Consider the following 16854-nt stretch of genomic DNA (forward strand, 5'->3'; position numbering starts at 1 on the left):
TACTATGATAATATAAATTCCACGATGAATAACGATAACGATAATTAAATCGCGTTTATTCTATCGTGTTGCAAGAAAATGTATTTATACAAAGCCCTCGCTGATGCGTGCAAATGGCTAATGTATGCTGACGATGACGATGAGACGCGCAATGCGAATTCTGTAAATGGACTCACATTTGAACCAGCAGCTGTCGGCACCGAAAGTGGGCTTAACGTAGGTCATGGGTATCGTGGGATTGAGATCCATCGCCATCGAGACGAGAATAAGGATAGCCGACGTTCCCCATGCCCATATCGAGTAATAGAAAAACAACGTTTTTGGTTGAATTCGCCTTTCCGCGCGATGGTTTACATGGTGACATACTAATGACCAAGTCTCGATGCACATCACGTTCAGCCAGAAAAAGCAGGCCACGAATGAGAATTGGATGACAAATGCTGAAAACACCGTCTCTTAATCAGTCTGTCTGTCATTCGTGTGTCGTCATACTTCCTAAAGCGAATCATCGCACCGGCACGCCGTCGAAATTCTGACAAATTCGATAAAAAGTGATAGTGCGACGCTGCTAATTATGAAAGCTATTTCTTGGAAATATTATAACGCGATCTAACAATGCTTTTGTAAAAAATTTAATTAACCCTTTATCTGCAACGCGCTTCAATTGAAAGTCGTGCAGTACGTTTCGCCGAAGTTTGGTCGCTGTGATAGACCAAACTTTTGTTGGAGACATTTTTTTACTAGCGTATGGTTTTCCATAGCGTATACACGGCGTCCGCGGGCAAAGGGTTAAAAATTAGATCATTTAATCATTATAAAATCATTATAAAATTATTATAAAATCATTATAATCTAATTAAGTAGTCTGACAAGAACGTAATTGGATCAAAAGCTAAAGTTTTTTTTTTTAATAGCTAAATATCATACTATTTTGCTAAAATATTTGCAAGAGAACTATATGTTTTTGCGACAGTGTCACGTTTACACGCGTTTACCGCTGATAATTATCTTACCTATGCTAACGCAGACTTCAGACGAGAGTTGCGAACTCGTGAGTTGCGCATTGGCCAAAGTAGTGAAGGCCACTGCCAAGCAGCCGCAATAATGGCAGAGAGCTTTCCCATGAACGTCCCTCAACCGCGGCGTTATCACATACGCCGCGATGGTGAGAATAAAAAACGGAACTGAGATTAAGAGACCGCAGGCGTAAATCGTGACCCGCGCATCCGCAGTCATCACGACGGTAACTGCAATTGTTGCATTTCATTAAGAGATTAGCATAAAGTCATAAAAAAATTAAATATTAATGGATAATCAAAGTTTCGTGATATATGAATCTTTTACATAAATCACAGTGCGAATGAATAAAAATTATTTTTCTCGGAGTGATAGAATTGAGAAAAATATTAAGTAAGTATAAAATATACAGATGAAAAAAGAAAGAGAATATTTATGAAAGCTTCCTTTCTAACTCTCAATTCCTCTGATGCATACCTGCAGGAAAACAAACGAGCGCCCTGAGCCCCAGTTTGGGCACAATTTCCATACAGTAGTCCTCACCAGGCATGAGCATGATTGGTACGTGATCGATGTGCGGCGCGAAGATGGAACCGTTCAACAATAAATAATACTCATCTTTGTTATCTTCCTCCGGATCTAACATGTACCTGAAAATTTTTTCGTCAAATACGTGCGCGTGCGACTGTACAAACTTAAAGAGCTCACGGAGGCAACTCAGACTTGAAAAAGATATACAAGTCGAATGTTAAAAAATAAATAAAACTTAAAATCGTACCAGGATACCGGCGCTAGATTTTTCCGAGAAACGCGTCTCCGTAATTATTTATCTATGAGAAACGAGTTACGCCGCATGAAAAAATCATTCTCTCCAAGGATGTCCGATTATCACGGAAATTGCGATAATATTTTACGGTGGCGGAATAAAGTAACGTGTTTATCTCAAGATTGAGTATCGTTCTTCAAAACAACTATTTATATTTATTGACGGAAATTCATAAATCAAGTTATTAATCAATTCGTCGAACCATGTTACAAACCACAGAAACTAACTATTATAAATCTAACAAAATTTATTTTAATAATTGTGTGATAAAAAATACTCTAATATTTTCTCCAAAAGGCTGCAGTGGTATTCAGAAATTACGATATTTTTCTAAATCTGTCTGGCTTTCGTAAGTTATTCGCGTTCGTAATCATTGCTTATGCGTATATAATGAGCACACATAATTATTACATTTTTAACTTTCATGTGTGACACGTACGTTCCTTATCAACAGCTCGCGAACAATAGCATGGCGATGTCATTGTCTTCTGCCGTGTTTCGTCCAACGAGATTAAATGTCACTTTATGATTTCATCTCCGCCGATTATCGCGACACGATACAACCATTTTACTGGAGAAAAGAAATAAAAATTGGTGATACGTTATCTCCGGAATACGGGACCGACGACGAGTGTATGTGTCGACTCTAACGTCGTAAATTACTTTCATTAAGGTAACTCAATTGCTCCTTTGCGATACGTCGTGACTCGTAAATATCCACGGAATGCAATATCAAGAGTTAAGCAAAATTATCAGTACGTAGTATCAATATTTTCTTTCATCAGAAAAGGCGGTACAAATAATTTTCGTCTTACAATCTTTGCATATCTATCATTATCTACGTAATGGTATTGCCTCAGCTTTACAATTATCGCAAAGCGAGAAAATGAACACACAAATATATTTTTATTCTAACGCGATCGGACGAATTGGAATTCGGACCGACTAATTTAATACAATGCGATGAAAATGTCTTATCTTATGGCCGACTGACGTTTCGATCTATTGATAAGGATATCGCTAGAGTACGATGTCTACGCATCTCAAATTATGTAAGCTGACAACCTTTGGAGAGGCAATTTGTAACATGGCTCGATAAATTCGAGTATCCGAATCTTTAACAGATCGTATTCGAGACGTACTTTCGTTTGCAAGGGTTTCCTATGACAGCGACGAATTCTCTATACATGTCGCCAGGCACCAACACGCCGGAGCGATTAAAGTCGCTGAAGAAAGGTGAAAACTGCATCGCCAATGAATCATTCGAGGCGACGCACACGGTATTTCCTTTCGCATTCTTCACAAGGACTTCGTCCACGGAACAACATTTTCCCACCAACGGTAGATGCCTGTCGATGAATTCCTCCGGCACGTCGTAAGTCCCGTTTTGCTAAAATAAAGATCAAAAGTATTTCGCGACTGCCGCGACCAACGATTCGCAGAGCCGTTAAAACAATGAATACTTTTATACTCCAGAGCACAGCCTGAGACGCGTCGTTGAATGTAAACGGGGATAATGACGTGAATCGCGATATAAATTGTCGGAGGCATGTAAACGTGTCATTTGCGGAAACTGGTTTGCGAGATTTCAGAGGCTGAGATTAGAATATTCAATGTTTGTTCAACAGCGATCGTAGAGTTGCTTGCAAAACTAATGTTTCCGTGTAAATGAGCGAAGATTGCTAAGTAGAATACAATAAATGTATACAAGCATAAATTAACTGAGTATAAGTTGAATGCATAATGCTTGTGTTGATTTACGATCAAAACGCGTTACGAATATTTTCTCGTTTGAAACATTCCATTTCTCAGTCGCCCAATTTTTTTAAGCAACTTCGCGAATTACGAAAGATCATAAATTAGGTGTCTGCGCAAAACCGGGATTATCTGGATAATATCAAGAAACAGGTATCAGGAGCGACCTTTCTATATATATAACTTTGCGAGATGAATAGCAGTTTTGGCTTCAGACAAATAAATATGACATTTAAGTTTTGTATCATGGAAATATATCGAAGTTACACTTACCAATGGGATCGAATGTATAATGGCTGTTACGTCACCCGCGTGCGCAATTGACGCTGATAAACACACTAGGATGCAAATACGAAGGAAACGCATCCTGAAGAATTGCAGCGTCTTATCGAAATCCATCATATTAATCGAATCGTATCTCGGGGCCTCGCAATGAATATTTATATCGCATCAACTCCTAAATACACATCTGGCGGGCATAATCGAACTTTGGATTCTGCAATTCTTGGACTTTACGAATGACAGTTTGACCTTGCTCCAGATTAGGCGGACACGTTTAGACCGTGTGATGTCCGTCCCGGCGACGAGACAGGCGCCTTCGCCCACCTTTCGTCACTTCGATATCGGATTAGATCTTGCACATTTATCTCGTCACACCCCTGCTTGCACTCGCCGATAAGTCTTTCCTGTGATGCGTACGGTCTTATTTGTTTAATCGGCGTCAGTGTTAATTATCGATCTCGCTTTGCTTTTGCGTTGCCGGCTACGCGAATCGATCGAACAGGTGAATCCGAGATTTGCAGAATCGAGACTAGCAATCGACTATCGTCTTGTTACTTTTGAACCGCACTTTTATCAGTACTGTTTCTTTAACGATTTCTTCGCCGAATGACACGTCTCATCAATCACGCTGAAAGTCAATGTGCGTATTAAGTCATCCGGAAATCCCTGCCGGGACGCGAGACGTTCCAGACACCTATGGCGTCAGCAATGAAGATGTTATCGGATAGTTGGGACCTCGGTCGGATTTCGTTGCAAAACAATATTGTTCTCGTGCGCATAAAATTTTATCTATAACTGAGATACCGGCTTTTTTAAAGCTTTTTTCAAGTAAAAACCTTGAGAGACGATCTCTCATCTGCATAGTAATTTCGGAAGCAGAATCGAATTGCGGCGACACTCGATTTCGTTGACGAGGCGTTACTTTCGAAAATCGGCGAGCGGACCACTGTCGTATCGAAATGACAAGCGATTGCTTGATGACGTATGGTCATTGACCTGCCTTACCGCTACTTCATCAGTCGCGAAGCAGATCATAAAGAGCGGCGAACAGCGGATCTTAACGCTGCGTCCTGTAGCCACGAATTATTAATTCGTTCTTGATTAATCCTCTTATTCCCAACATCGACTTTCGACGTCTTCGAATTCGAATATATCGAGAAGCTTACTTGCGAGAAATTTTTGGAAATTCTACGGCGCACACACGTGACTTCCTGCGCGACGTGATTTCTACGTGAATTATCGAACACTCTTATATCGTGAAACAAATTATCAAGCAGAGATTCACGCCTATCGCACTTCAATCGTACAATCGTCTATTTATAGATTTTATCTATAGCGACTTCAATTATTTTTCTCTTTCAAATCTTAACACTTTATCCAAGATGTTTTCCACTTGTGATTCCAATCGATTTTATATTATTATTCGCGAGAATCCTCCGCGAATATTTTTCTCTCTCACTTTGAACGAGTAATCTCTCCGGCAGGCGCGATAATCGAAAATCAATCAGTCGGATAGCGTGCCCGGCGATCAACAAGATCTACGCGACACGCGGCTCACCGATCGACGTCCCAGAACTGACTGGTCGAACGCTCGATCCGCGCGCGCCTTTATCGAATGAGACAGCAAGAGAGCGATCTTTCGCGCCTCGCGATGCACATGCGGACGGACGGTCGGACGGACGTGCCGATGGCTCGTATGTATGTATGCCGTGATATACCGAAAGTATTTTTTACTCGCCGGTGTTTTATCGATAGGCAGATATTTACTCGATCCGGTTGATTCGCTAAATAATCGCGCAACCTGTGCCGTTCCCGGAAAGACCGGCCCTTAAGAACACTTGGCTAAGTTTATCGTCAGCGTTGATTATGACGCTCGCCAGCAAATACGCTGAGCGTGGCGAAAATCATACTACGGCAAGACGCGAATCGAACTACCTACCTACGCTAATTACGTAGATTCGTTGCGCGTAAACTGCAAATATCAATGTTTACAGAAAGTGTCACGCGTGGACTCGGATGCGTCATCCGTCGAGCATTCATCGTAATCCTTTCAATGAAAAGTTACAAAGGACACCGCCGAAAGTCAACTAATGTCAGATGTCCCAATTAACGCTGCTCTCTCGACTCTCCCTTTCCGCGGTGATAAAAGCAAATGGACCTTCTGCCAGAAAATCTAAGCTTATCGCACGAACATCTGACGCATCATACGTGCTTTTTTCGTGATAACGGAAGCACTTGAACGCTATAACCACATTATTGCATTACACCATCAGCGTGATTAAGAATAATGTAAATACACGGTTGTAGAAAGTTTTAGGAATTTTTATGTATGTCAAGTAACGCAATCATTTTTATCGTCGTGAGGACGAAATTTTTTGCAAGCTCTCGCACTATTTTTATCTTTAATGGACGAGAGAGGAAACAGTCGTAAGTAATGGAGTAAATTTCAGTCTTGTAGGAAGTGACGCCAACGAGATTCGTCGAAAGCGACGTAATTGCTGACGCGTCACTACGTCATTTGCCTGTTCGGACCTCCAGCAAACTGATTGATATCGATTACCACCGATCGAATATTCAACTTACATTTCTCCGAAAGGTTTACTTAATCAAACCTAGACTTTCCACGTGGATCGTACATCTACTCGTTGCACTTTGTAATGAGTTTTATGTATATTGAACGACGGGGTGCAACAGATGGAGGATAAATAGAGGTTACGTCAGTTTTACAAACTATTACAACATAAAACAACGTAGAACAACACACAACGCGGAATTAGACTGCGCTTCTATTTCAATTTGCACTGTGATGCAAACGTTAACACCTTGTGTCTAGGAAATATTAATCTTTTAAAATGTGTGTGTTGTTACAGAATAAATAGCCACTATAGAGATAAAATGGCAGAAAAATAAGAGAGAGGGGGGGAGGAAGAGAGAGAAAGAAGTTCGAATTCACATTGAAACCTCGACATCGAAATAAACATCCAGAGTTGATTAGCGTTACGTAATAACGCCGAGAAGAATTTTTGCAAAAACAGAAGATGTAAATCCGGAAAGGTAATTAATGCAATAATTATCTTGTATCTGTAATCTGACGCTACCTATAGCACACAGATGCAAGTATGAATGTAATTTGCGGTATCGTCTCTCGGAACGAGCTTTGCTTGCAGAATTCTTTTTAAAACGAGCATTGTTTACAAGATCCAAATTCGAGCGAGTCGATTCATCGTTCAGAAGTAAACTCGATTTTCGTGTGGGCGGAACTTCGAGTTTACTTTAGCCGGCTTAAGCCTGAGTTTAAAGATCAAATATATGTACCTATGAAAGTAGATCGTAACTGCGTGAGTTTAGCGCCATCGAGCTTAATAATCGTATCACAACTCCGTCATTCGCGCGATTCCGTTGAGTGCGATATCGAGGGAGTTTCGTATAATCGAATATCGATTGTGTCATAACGAATGATAAAGCTGGGCCTGAAACCAGGCGTCTGGCTATAAATACTGTAAACGACGACTGTGCTACGTCTTTTCAGATAGAAACTGACGCAGAGAACGCAGAACGTCTACGTACATCTGGTGAAATGAAAAATGCGAAAGCGAAAAAATTCGATGACGCGCAGAGGTGCGTGTAGGTGCGCTAATAGAAAATCCGCGATCGTGACGTGCAGGACTTCCTACGTCAAAGGAAGTTCCGCATCGATGTTATGTAAGAAAAACAATAAATGAGATCGCATAGCTATTCTAGATTGAAACTTCCCCAAAGAGAAGCTCTATATAGCAAAAATTAGACAGTTCAATTTGCATCTAATCACAGCGATAGATTTCTTTTTTAGAGTTAGAATATAAAATATAATTAAAAGAATAAAAATAATAAATTTTAAAGAGAAAAGACGAAGAAGCAGTGGAATCGATCCATATATTTATAATAAAAATATAATTTGATAATAGAAATATTTTTTAATTGAGTTTGACGCAGAGAGAATTCCGATTAAAAATTTTAGAGTTTTATATCTTTCCACAATAAGATTATTGCAATAAAATAAAGATTAAAATAAAATAATTATAACGCAACGTAAAGATTAAAATAATTTATTTAAATTAAAAACATATAGATAATCAAGTGAAGAGTTTAATGCCGACTTCATGTGCATTTTTTTTTATTTATTAATAAAAAAAAGATAGAGTTGAAATCGAGCTCATCTTGCCAGGTCGGATTTCTCTCTTGTAAAGTTCTTTTCTTCTTTCGTTCGCGCTTTTAAACCGTGTTCCTTGTAATACGCTTAATCAGTTGTGTATGTATAAATGTATATGTGTGACCGCAGTATGTGAGCTCAGGTCCGTGGGTTTGCTAAGCCCAAATAACTGTGCGATTCAGTCATCCTTGCGGGAATTCTTTACGTTCTTTTTTATTGTTGAAAACAGAAGAGCTAACTCTAAGTAAGAGCTAACTCTAAGTAATTTAAAATTGTAGTTGAATTTGCAGTCTGAAGCAGAAGATTATTATAACCTTAATTATAATTCGGAGCAAAATTAGATATATTAAATAGGCAACGAAAACATTTAAAATAATATAATAATAAAAGAAGGAAAAAATTCTATGATATTGACGTTGCTCACTGTAGGTATATAGTAAATTTCTATTGAGAACATTATTTACGTCTTATCACGAAGTATACCGCTCTCTGTTACGATATCTTGTAAACTTCGAAGCTCAAGCAGTCAGTAATGTAGTATATTTAAGTGATCTCGACGAGAAGTCTGAATGCGCTTATTCCTCGATGTTTTTCACTTACCGACTCAAATTCAATACAATTAACTATATTTATTTTACAGTTAAAATGATATAGCCATATCGATACTATCGGCAAATAACATTGCCGTTTAGAGTAAGTTAGTGCTACAAAATGTCGATTAGTAAAATAATGTTTTGCGAATTTAATTATATAACACAATACAATATAATGTCAATTAATAGAAAATAAATGCGGATACTTTGCTATGGATAAATGCAAATAAACTAGCTAGAAAAGATTGAAATTGGCGTATTGCAAAAATACCGAAATTATTTGACTTGTTATTACTTTTTATATAAAAAATTTATATAAAAGTTCAACTGTTGACCATATTATTCAGCTTATTACCTGAAGTGTATTATGCACACACAATACTTTACTAAAACCGATTAATTTAATTACTCAATATAAGATATCTTGTTTATACAATCATTAATCCAGTCTTAATAATTTTAACATGTAAATTATGTAAATACAAAAAAAATTGCACACAGTTTTCTACAATTTAAAGGTTGAAGCTGATATTAAAATTAAAACTTAAAATTTTGACAAAAAAATATGACATTATTATTTACTTGTTTTTTATACTTTTTAAATTATGCTCTTTATTTTGAATTGCTTAGAACACAAGAGCAATAAATTCATATTTAATACGGAATATAAAAAAATCCAATAAAATCTAGCCAAAGAATACAATTCATAAAATACGGTTATTTTAAAGACATCCTATAGATTTTGATGTACATATTTATGTCCGTTTAGTAAGACACGATATTAAAATACAATCACACGACAATAGAGTGCCTGTTGTGCTGGTACGGATATTGCTCGCAGTCACTGGTGATCCTTCAAGATGGTAAGACAATTTACGATTATTCTGATACATATCTTCGACTTAGTTAAGATTAATAGATTAATGACTCAGTAATCAAGAAAGCGTTAACTTTAATTTATTTCATTACTTGTAAAAAACTGTGTTCTTATTTTAATATATGAGTGAAACATCAATAGTATAAAATATTTAGATATTTTTCTATCTAAAAATTGCAAGAAATTTTATAAAGCACAATTCAAATTGATTTAAAAGATAAACATAAAAAAAGTTTTATTTCTTTCAAAATCATCTGTGAGTTATATTAGCTTTTAATGCTTTTCTTTTATTAAAATTATGTGATATATTCAGAAAAGGATATACCGATTGGGCCTTTTATAATTTTTATGTTATATTAATAATTTGAATCATTAACGTATTTTAAAAAAATGGTAAAATCTTGTGATATTTTGCGTTTTTCATTAATTACAATTGTATGATTTTACTCAATTCTTATACTTTTAGAAAAATTTTTCTAATCAAAGTTTTTCTAGTACTATATGCGACATTATTAAAACCGATTGTTTTAATTATGCAAAAAAGTTAATATTTTCATATATAAATTATACATATAATGTTCAGTCTTAATATTTATAATATATTAATTTTTTAAATAAAAAACGAATATTGTAATTAAAAGTGCAACTTAAGGTTATTATTTATTTGTTTTCTACAATTTAATTATATTAAATCTTTTCATTTTTAATTGCTTATAACTAAAAGCAATTTGATGACAATATTTATCATGGAAAAGTTAAGTCAACACTCGCGGTTTCAGAAAAAAGAATGTTAGTAAGAAATATCCTATGTACATATTGAGAATTCGTTGGCTGTAAGAACACCTACTACGCGTGACCTTAGAAAATATATTTTCCTGACAATACTGTACTTATATAATGACATCAAATGTTGATACTGTTGCCAGTCAACGGTAGTTCTTCGATACGGTAAGACAATATTGTAATTCCAATAACATTTTTCGGCATTAACGATTTGTGGCTATAACACGACAATTAAAGTTAATTATTTTATAAAGCATTGTTTCAATTTTAACATAACTTTTATATATAAACAAATTATCGAGAATATTTAATTATATCATAGTAGAACTTGGTTCAAATATTTTCGATGGATATAGTTTCATTTTCCTAGAATCACCTTAGATCGGACACATATCATGATCATTACAATTTCTTTCTCTAACAAAAGCTACAAATATTTGTGTAGATTTAAAAAAAAAGGAAATAGCATGGGTTATATAGAAGTGATATTGTTTCTGAGTATCGGGTTAATATTGGCCGAGCCAGGAGGATATGAGGACGAGTACACACAGCAATATCAATTGCCGAACGTTGTATATCCGATGCATTATGAAGTCAAACTAACAGTGAATACCGAATTATCCTATCCATGGAATACATCCATCGTCGGTGAAGTCTATATCGACGTTAATATTCTTTCTACGAATCCAGCTCTTATTCTAAATGCAAAAAATTTAGAAATAAATAGTTCGTGGACAAGGCTGATTAATGATCAGGGATTCTCTATTGTGGGCTATCATATAAATAAATGGGAAAATTTGATAACGTATTTCGAAGAATTTGTGCCACTTGGAAGGTATACCCTGTGCCTTAAATTTAAATCCACTTCTCAAGACAATTTCTATCAAAGCTTCTTCCCACATAAGCTTTACGACACATTGTATCCACAATACGGGTGAGTATAAATCAACTATTTTACTTCACATTTGTATATTGACAAGCTAATATTAAGCGCATAAGTTCTTGCGTGTATCATTGTATTATGTAGATATTGTGTTCCATAAATTTATTATCATATATTATATTATATAATTTTCAAGAAGACAATTTCCTATAATATCTATATTTGCAAGAAATGGTTAAAAAATTTGTTTAATACACGTTTTAGGCGGGTAATTTTAACGCGATTCGGAAACCGTGCAGCCCGACAATTGTTTCCATGCTGGGATAAACCAGAATTCATAGCCACCTTCAACATCACAGTGAAGCATTCTAAGACATACATGGCTTTGTCAAATACGCAGTTGTTAAGACAGTATAATGATGATTCAGATGATACATTTACGATATGGTCAAAATTTCATACCACTCCTATAATGACCACAAACCAATTGGTGATTGCACTTTTGCCGTTGACTAATATTCATCAGCCAAACCTAACCGCACCTATCATTCACACATGGTGCAAAACCAATACAACGTTTACTCTATCATTTATGCACAGTATTGCCGCCGAAGTGCCAAAGCACTTACTCCAATACACAAATGTTTCTCCAAAAATTTCAAAGATTGATCACGTCATAATATGGAAGGCACAAACTGAGGCACATTTAGGAATCATTATTTACTGGTAACATATGCAATGGAAAATAGACAATAAATATAAATGTTAATTTGAAAAAGATTTAAAAAATAGTTTAATCGCTACAAAGATTAATTACTTTGTCTTAATAAGATTAAAATTAACTACAGAAAAATTTTATATTTATCTAAATTTTTGCATCTAATTATTAACTCAGAATTATATGTAAATTTCTTTTTTTTTAATTCATAAAATATTATAACATGTCGCGTTTTACTTTATGCAATAGTTAAAAGTACATACAAGAACGTGAATTGATCTTTCCTTTGATATCCATAAAAGAGTTTATAAATCAATTAAAATATAATTCATAAGACACATTAATGTAGCACAATGTAGGTATTTTTGCATCCAAGTTGATCATTAAACCAAAAGAACAAAACGGGACCAATCCAAGTCACTCGCGAAGATTTTTCTATATTAGAACTTTAACTATGAAAAACATTGTACCTATAAATAAACCCAGCTCTAACAAAAACTGTTTTCTCAATTATATGACGTAAAATGATTTTTAGTGAATTCGATGTTATGTACGATAAGACGCTACAGGATACTGCTGTCAAAAAAAGAGTGGCATATCAAGTAGCATATGATATAGCACTTGTATGGTTTAGTGGTATAATAACACCAGCCCACAATTTGAGGACTCACTCATGGCTACGCCGAAGTTTTGCTTTGTTCTTCTTGCACTATGTTTTGGATCAGGTAATTTTATATTTTAATGCAAACTCAAAAAACATAACATTTAATATCGCCGTACAATACGAATAACAATTCACAAAATACACAAATTTCGAAAGTTATTTGGAACCATTACGACTAAATTAATCGTATGCTGAAATTTTTATTTATATATACTTGAAATCTAATGTATTTACTTATCAACAATATATATAGAAAATGATACACATATGTGTTAAATGATTTTGGGCATCATAATTTTTTCGAAATGGTTTTAATGATATATGATGTGAAGTAATAGCGTGATATATCATTTAAAAAGACATCTTGTGTGTGTGTTGTCTGAAATGATATGGTCTTTTAAATCTGTATCGTAAATATTATATAATAAATCATAGTAAGAGAAAACTCTTTTTAAAGCAAGCTAGTTCATGCACTTAATACGCTAGCATTTTTTGTGACAAGATATTCAAACATGGCTTATTTTTCTCTAGATACATACGGAATGGCATGAAATGTTCTTCATAGTTGTGGAAAATTTACATAATTCGATGCGCGAAGATCATAATATAATGCTTCCTGTTTTGCACGAAATCAACAGTTCAACAAACAGTTACATTAGGTACTATCTTTACCGTAAAGGTATGATGATTTAGTTAAAATAAATTTACACTTAAACAGCCATCCGCAAATTTAATTTTAAATGTAACATATTTATCTGAAATACACATTTATACACTAACGCTAATCTACAAAAGTGAATACAAACATATTCAATATTTTTAATGAATCACCCTTTGCGAATTACAAATATTCAAAAACTTCCGGATGTTAAAGTAAATATATTTCTAACATACTTAATATTTATTACTTTGGTGTAAATTATAGGATCTGTTTTATTGCGTATGTTGCAACATATAATGGGAGAAGAAACATTTCGAAAAGGTGTCATTAAATTTTTAAACCGACAGTGAGTAATACTTGAAATATACATATCGTACAAAATATCTATCGTATTAATAATATTCATACATTAATTTATATTAAAGTAAATAAAAATTACAAATAATGCAGTTATAAATATTTCCTGACATAAAATTTATTGCTATGTTCACTAATGACAATGTTATTTTGCATATTTAGTAAGTATAGACTGTTTACTACGGACGATTTATGGTCTGCTATGCAAGCTGCTCTAAACGCTACATCAGAGTCGAAAGTTGATATTAAAAAAGTGATGGATACTTGGATAACGCAAAAGAGTTTTCCTTTGGTGACCGTGACGCGAGATTACGTTACTGGCAAAACGCTTATTTCGCAGCAACCTTACAACACATTTGACGTATCTGATATGATATCTAACTCTTCCAAGTGGTGGATTCCTGTGACCTGGACTACAAGGTCATCTCTTACTTTTCATGAAACTACCCCTACTTTATGGCTGGGACCGGAGAATGAAACAATAAGTATAAAAACAAATCCCGATGAATGGATTATAGTTAATTTGCAAGAAACTGGTAAGTATTGATCACAATAAAGGTAATGTAATAAATTTTTCATAAATAATATTCTGCAAGTACAATTTGTTATATTAAAATGTTGCATCTCTCATAAACGTAATACACGTAAGTGAAATATTATTATGGAATTGCTGTATATTGTATAGGATATTATCGTGTCTATTATGATCGTACCAATTGGGAACAACTTGGGAATTACTTAAAGAATAAGGATCACTTAAGTATACACGTACTAAATCGTGCACAAATTATCGATGACATATGTGATATGTTCAAAAAAGGGGAAATTGATTGGGCCTTATTCTCGTTTGTAACAAGTTATCTATCACGAGAAAAAAATTATATACCATGGGTTCCCATGCTAAATTGTTTGGATGATCTGTCGGTGTACTTCTCATTTCCTGAGAGTAAACAGTTTCAGGTAGATAACCAAAATTTTATGTAGACTATTAGTGAAAGATATTTGGTATTAAATTGTAATGTGTGTGCGTATCAAATATCGGTTTATATTCATAATAATCGGTAAATAGTGTAATTTAGAAGAATATGAATTATTGGCACAAAATATATTTAATTACGTCTTTTAATTGTCAAATATTTGTCTTAATATTACACATCAATTTCAAATTTACAAATTGAATAGAGAGCATTCCATTCAATTTTAGAATCATAAATGTTTATTATTATCTCAATTTATCTCTGCGATTTTGCTACTCCGTAAAAGCTGTGAATAAACATACGGCTACAATTAAAGTATAACTTTGTAAAGAAATTAATTCATTTTAACATAACATATAATCACCTATTATAAGAAAAACATTTTATTTAACAATAAATAAACTTAAAAATAAGATATTTGAAACCAATATTTTAGTAACAGTTGAATATTAAAATACAATAATACAGCTCTCTTACATAAAATTACATAAATATTTAGATATAGTATTTCCTTCTCATATAATGCAAAGAGAAACAAAAAATTTTATAACTCCATAATAGTCATTTTGATATAAATAAAAATTATAATAAATAATTGTAAATTCATACATCAATTATGTCTGTTCATAAATAACAATAAATCGTTTAAAAATTTATAGTATTTAATTATTTTTATAGATGTACTTGGCCAGTTATTTCGATGGTATTCTTAATGAAATAGGATACCAGGAAAATTCTAAAAATTTTCACGATAATGATCTTTCAAAAATAGCAAGGCTGAATCTAGTAAGCCACGCATGTACTCTCGGTAATCCGACATGTAGAAACACGTTTGGCAATAAATTGAAGCAGTATATCGCACATCCCACAAAACACCAGTAATTTTTCTTACAATCACAATTATATTATAACTGTGCATTTCTTGCATCTCGTTCATGCAATGATTCATAAATTAGTATGCTATTATATATTAACAAGTATTTTTTTTCTTATGGATATTTTAGAATTTTGCCGTGGTGGGAAGATTCGACGTTCTGTTTCGGTTTGAAGGCAACAAACGTTAAAATTTGGCACGAAGTATTCTGGTTATACATGCAAAGAAAAAACAAAACAATTTTAGATTCTTTATCTTGCACTGAACATACTATTGTCGTCATTGAGTTTTTAAATAAATTAGTAAACGACAATACGTTAATAAGAAAGAGGGATCTATCTGATTTTATTAGTAATGTTATAAAGCAACACATCCACAACCATCAATTATTTTCTTATATTCTAAATGAGCCTGTATTATTCAAGTAATGGCATTTTATATATCACTAAATATTATATATTATTAAATAAACGAAAGTTTATAATCACTCATATAAATATATTGTTTTACTGTTCCAGGTTAGTACCTACGAATCACATAATTGATATCATTCTTGAAAATCTATATGACGAGAAAAAACTTGATGAAGTAATTTCGCAATTTATACATTTGCCGTGCGCGTGCGCTTTCGCTCTCTAAATTTACATTCTCATTTGTTTCAGTTATCTGTATTTGTGGACGTTTCTACTAATAATTACCTATATGATGATAAGATAGAGCAACGGCGGCAAGAGATCCGCGATTTAAAGAAGAGTTTTAACAACATATTCGGCAACAAGTATGATAATTTGAATAATTAATCAATCGACTAAATCTATGTCGAGAGGATAGCACTTTGCGATATATTATTATTATAAATAATTTTTCATATTACAACTGTGTATTACAAAATAGTTTAATAATTTATTATATATTTTTAATTTTTCCTAATGTTTGTATATTTTTATAATTTTTATGTCGTGTCAATGATTTGAACCATTGATGGATTTCTATAAAATGATAAAGTCTTGTGATCTTTTGACAAGTAGAATTTATTAAACTTCTAACTTAGTATCGTCAAAAAGAAGTCTGCAAATTTTTATTTATATATAAAATATTAATATTTAAAATCCAAAATCTAATAAAAAAATAACGAAGAATTTTAAACAAAAAATATTATTGAGAGAAATTCACAATAGATATTTTTAAAATTATTATATAATATATTACGTGTCAGTATGTACATATGTCATGTATATTGCGCTCTATATATTAATTATTCCGTTATATAATAAACAGCGAAGCAAAGATACATATAATGTTGAATTCAATTTTTCATCTGCTAATGTAAGTAGAAGTATGTTTGTTTTGCATTTCGTTTGGCATTAAAAATCTGTGAACTATCTGCAGCCTTTCAGC

General features: G+C 33.6%; 2 protein-coding genes across 4 annotated transcripts in view; one reads left to right on the plus strand and one right to left on the minus strand.

Annotated features, from left to right (window-relative positions):
- The window catches only part of LOC105675684 (G-protein coupled receptor Mth2-like), a 76130-nt gene that overhangs the window by 2023 nt on the left and 57253 nt on the right, over positions 1-16854 (minus strand). The window contains exons 1-5 of one of the 2 annotated variants that reach the window (XM_012372992.2): positions 3872-7793; positions 2986-3233; positions 1495-1667; positions 1014-1247; positions 177-440 (exon numbers count right to left, since the gene is read on the minus strand). In XM_012372992.2, coding sequence (XP_012228415.1) covers positions 177-440; positions 1014-1247; positions 1495-1667; positions 2986-3233; positions 3872-4000 — 1048 coding nt within the window. In that variant the 5' untranslated portion in view covers positions 4001-7793. Of the gene's footprint in view, positions 1-176; positions 441-1013; positions 1248-1494; positions 1668-2985; positions 3234-3871; positions 7794-16854 lie in introns of those variants that run through there. The other variant, XM_067359869.1, reaches the window with a different exon arrangement.
- On the plus strand, positions 9419-16399 carry LOC105675679 (aminopeptidase N). 2 transcript variants are annotated; one of them, XM_012372971.2, is made up of 12 exons: positions 9456-9525; positions 10768-11256; positions 11470-11931; positions 12459-12648; positions 13119-13266; positions 13513-13594; positions 13768-14141; positions 14291-14565; positions 15261-15460; positions 15587-15880; positions 15975-16044; positions 16119-16399. In XM_012372971.2, exons 2-12 carry the CDS (start codon positions 10790-10792, stop codon positions 16254-16256), a joined length of 2700 nt encoding a protein of 899 aa, XP_012228394.2. In that variant the 5' UTR covers positions 9456-9525; positions 10768-10789; the 3' UTR covers positions 16257-16399. The 2 variants fall into 2 exon arrangements, with proteins under 2 accessions (XP_012228396.2, XP_012228394.2); XM_012372973.2 differs by lacking the exons at positions 15261-15460; positions 15587-15880 and adding an exon at positions 10319-10487 and having other exon boundaries at positions 9419-9525; positions 16119-16349.

Source organism: Linepithema humile, chromosome 7 (genome assembly GCF_040581485.1).
Source record: "Linepithema humile isolate Giens D197 chromosome 7, Lhum_UNIL_v1.0, whole genome shotgun sequence".
Taxonomy (NCBI): Eukaryota; Metazoa; Arthropoda; class Insecta; order Hymenoptera; family Formicidae; genus Linepithema; species Linepithema humile.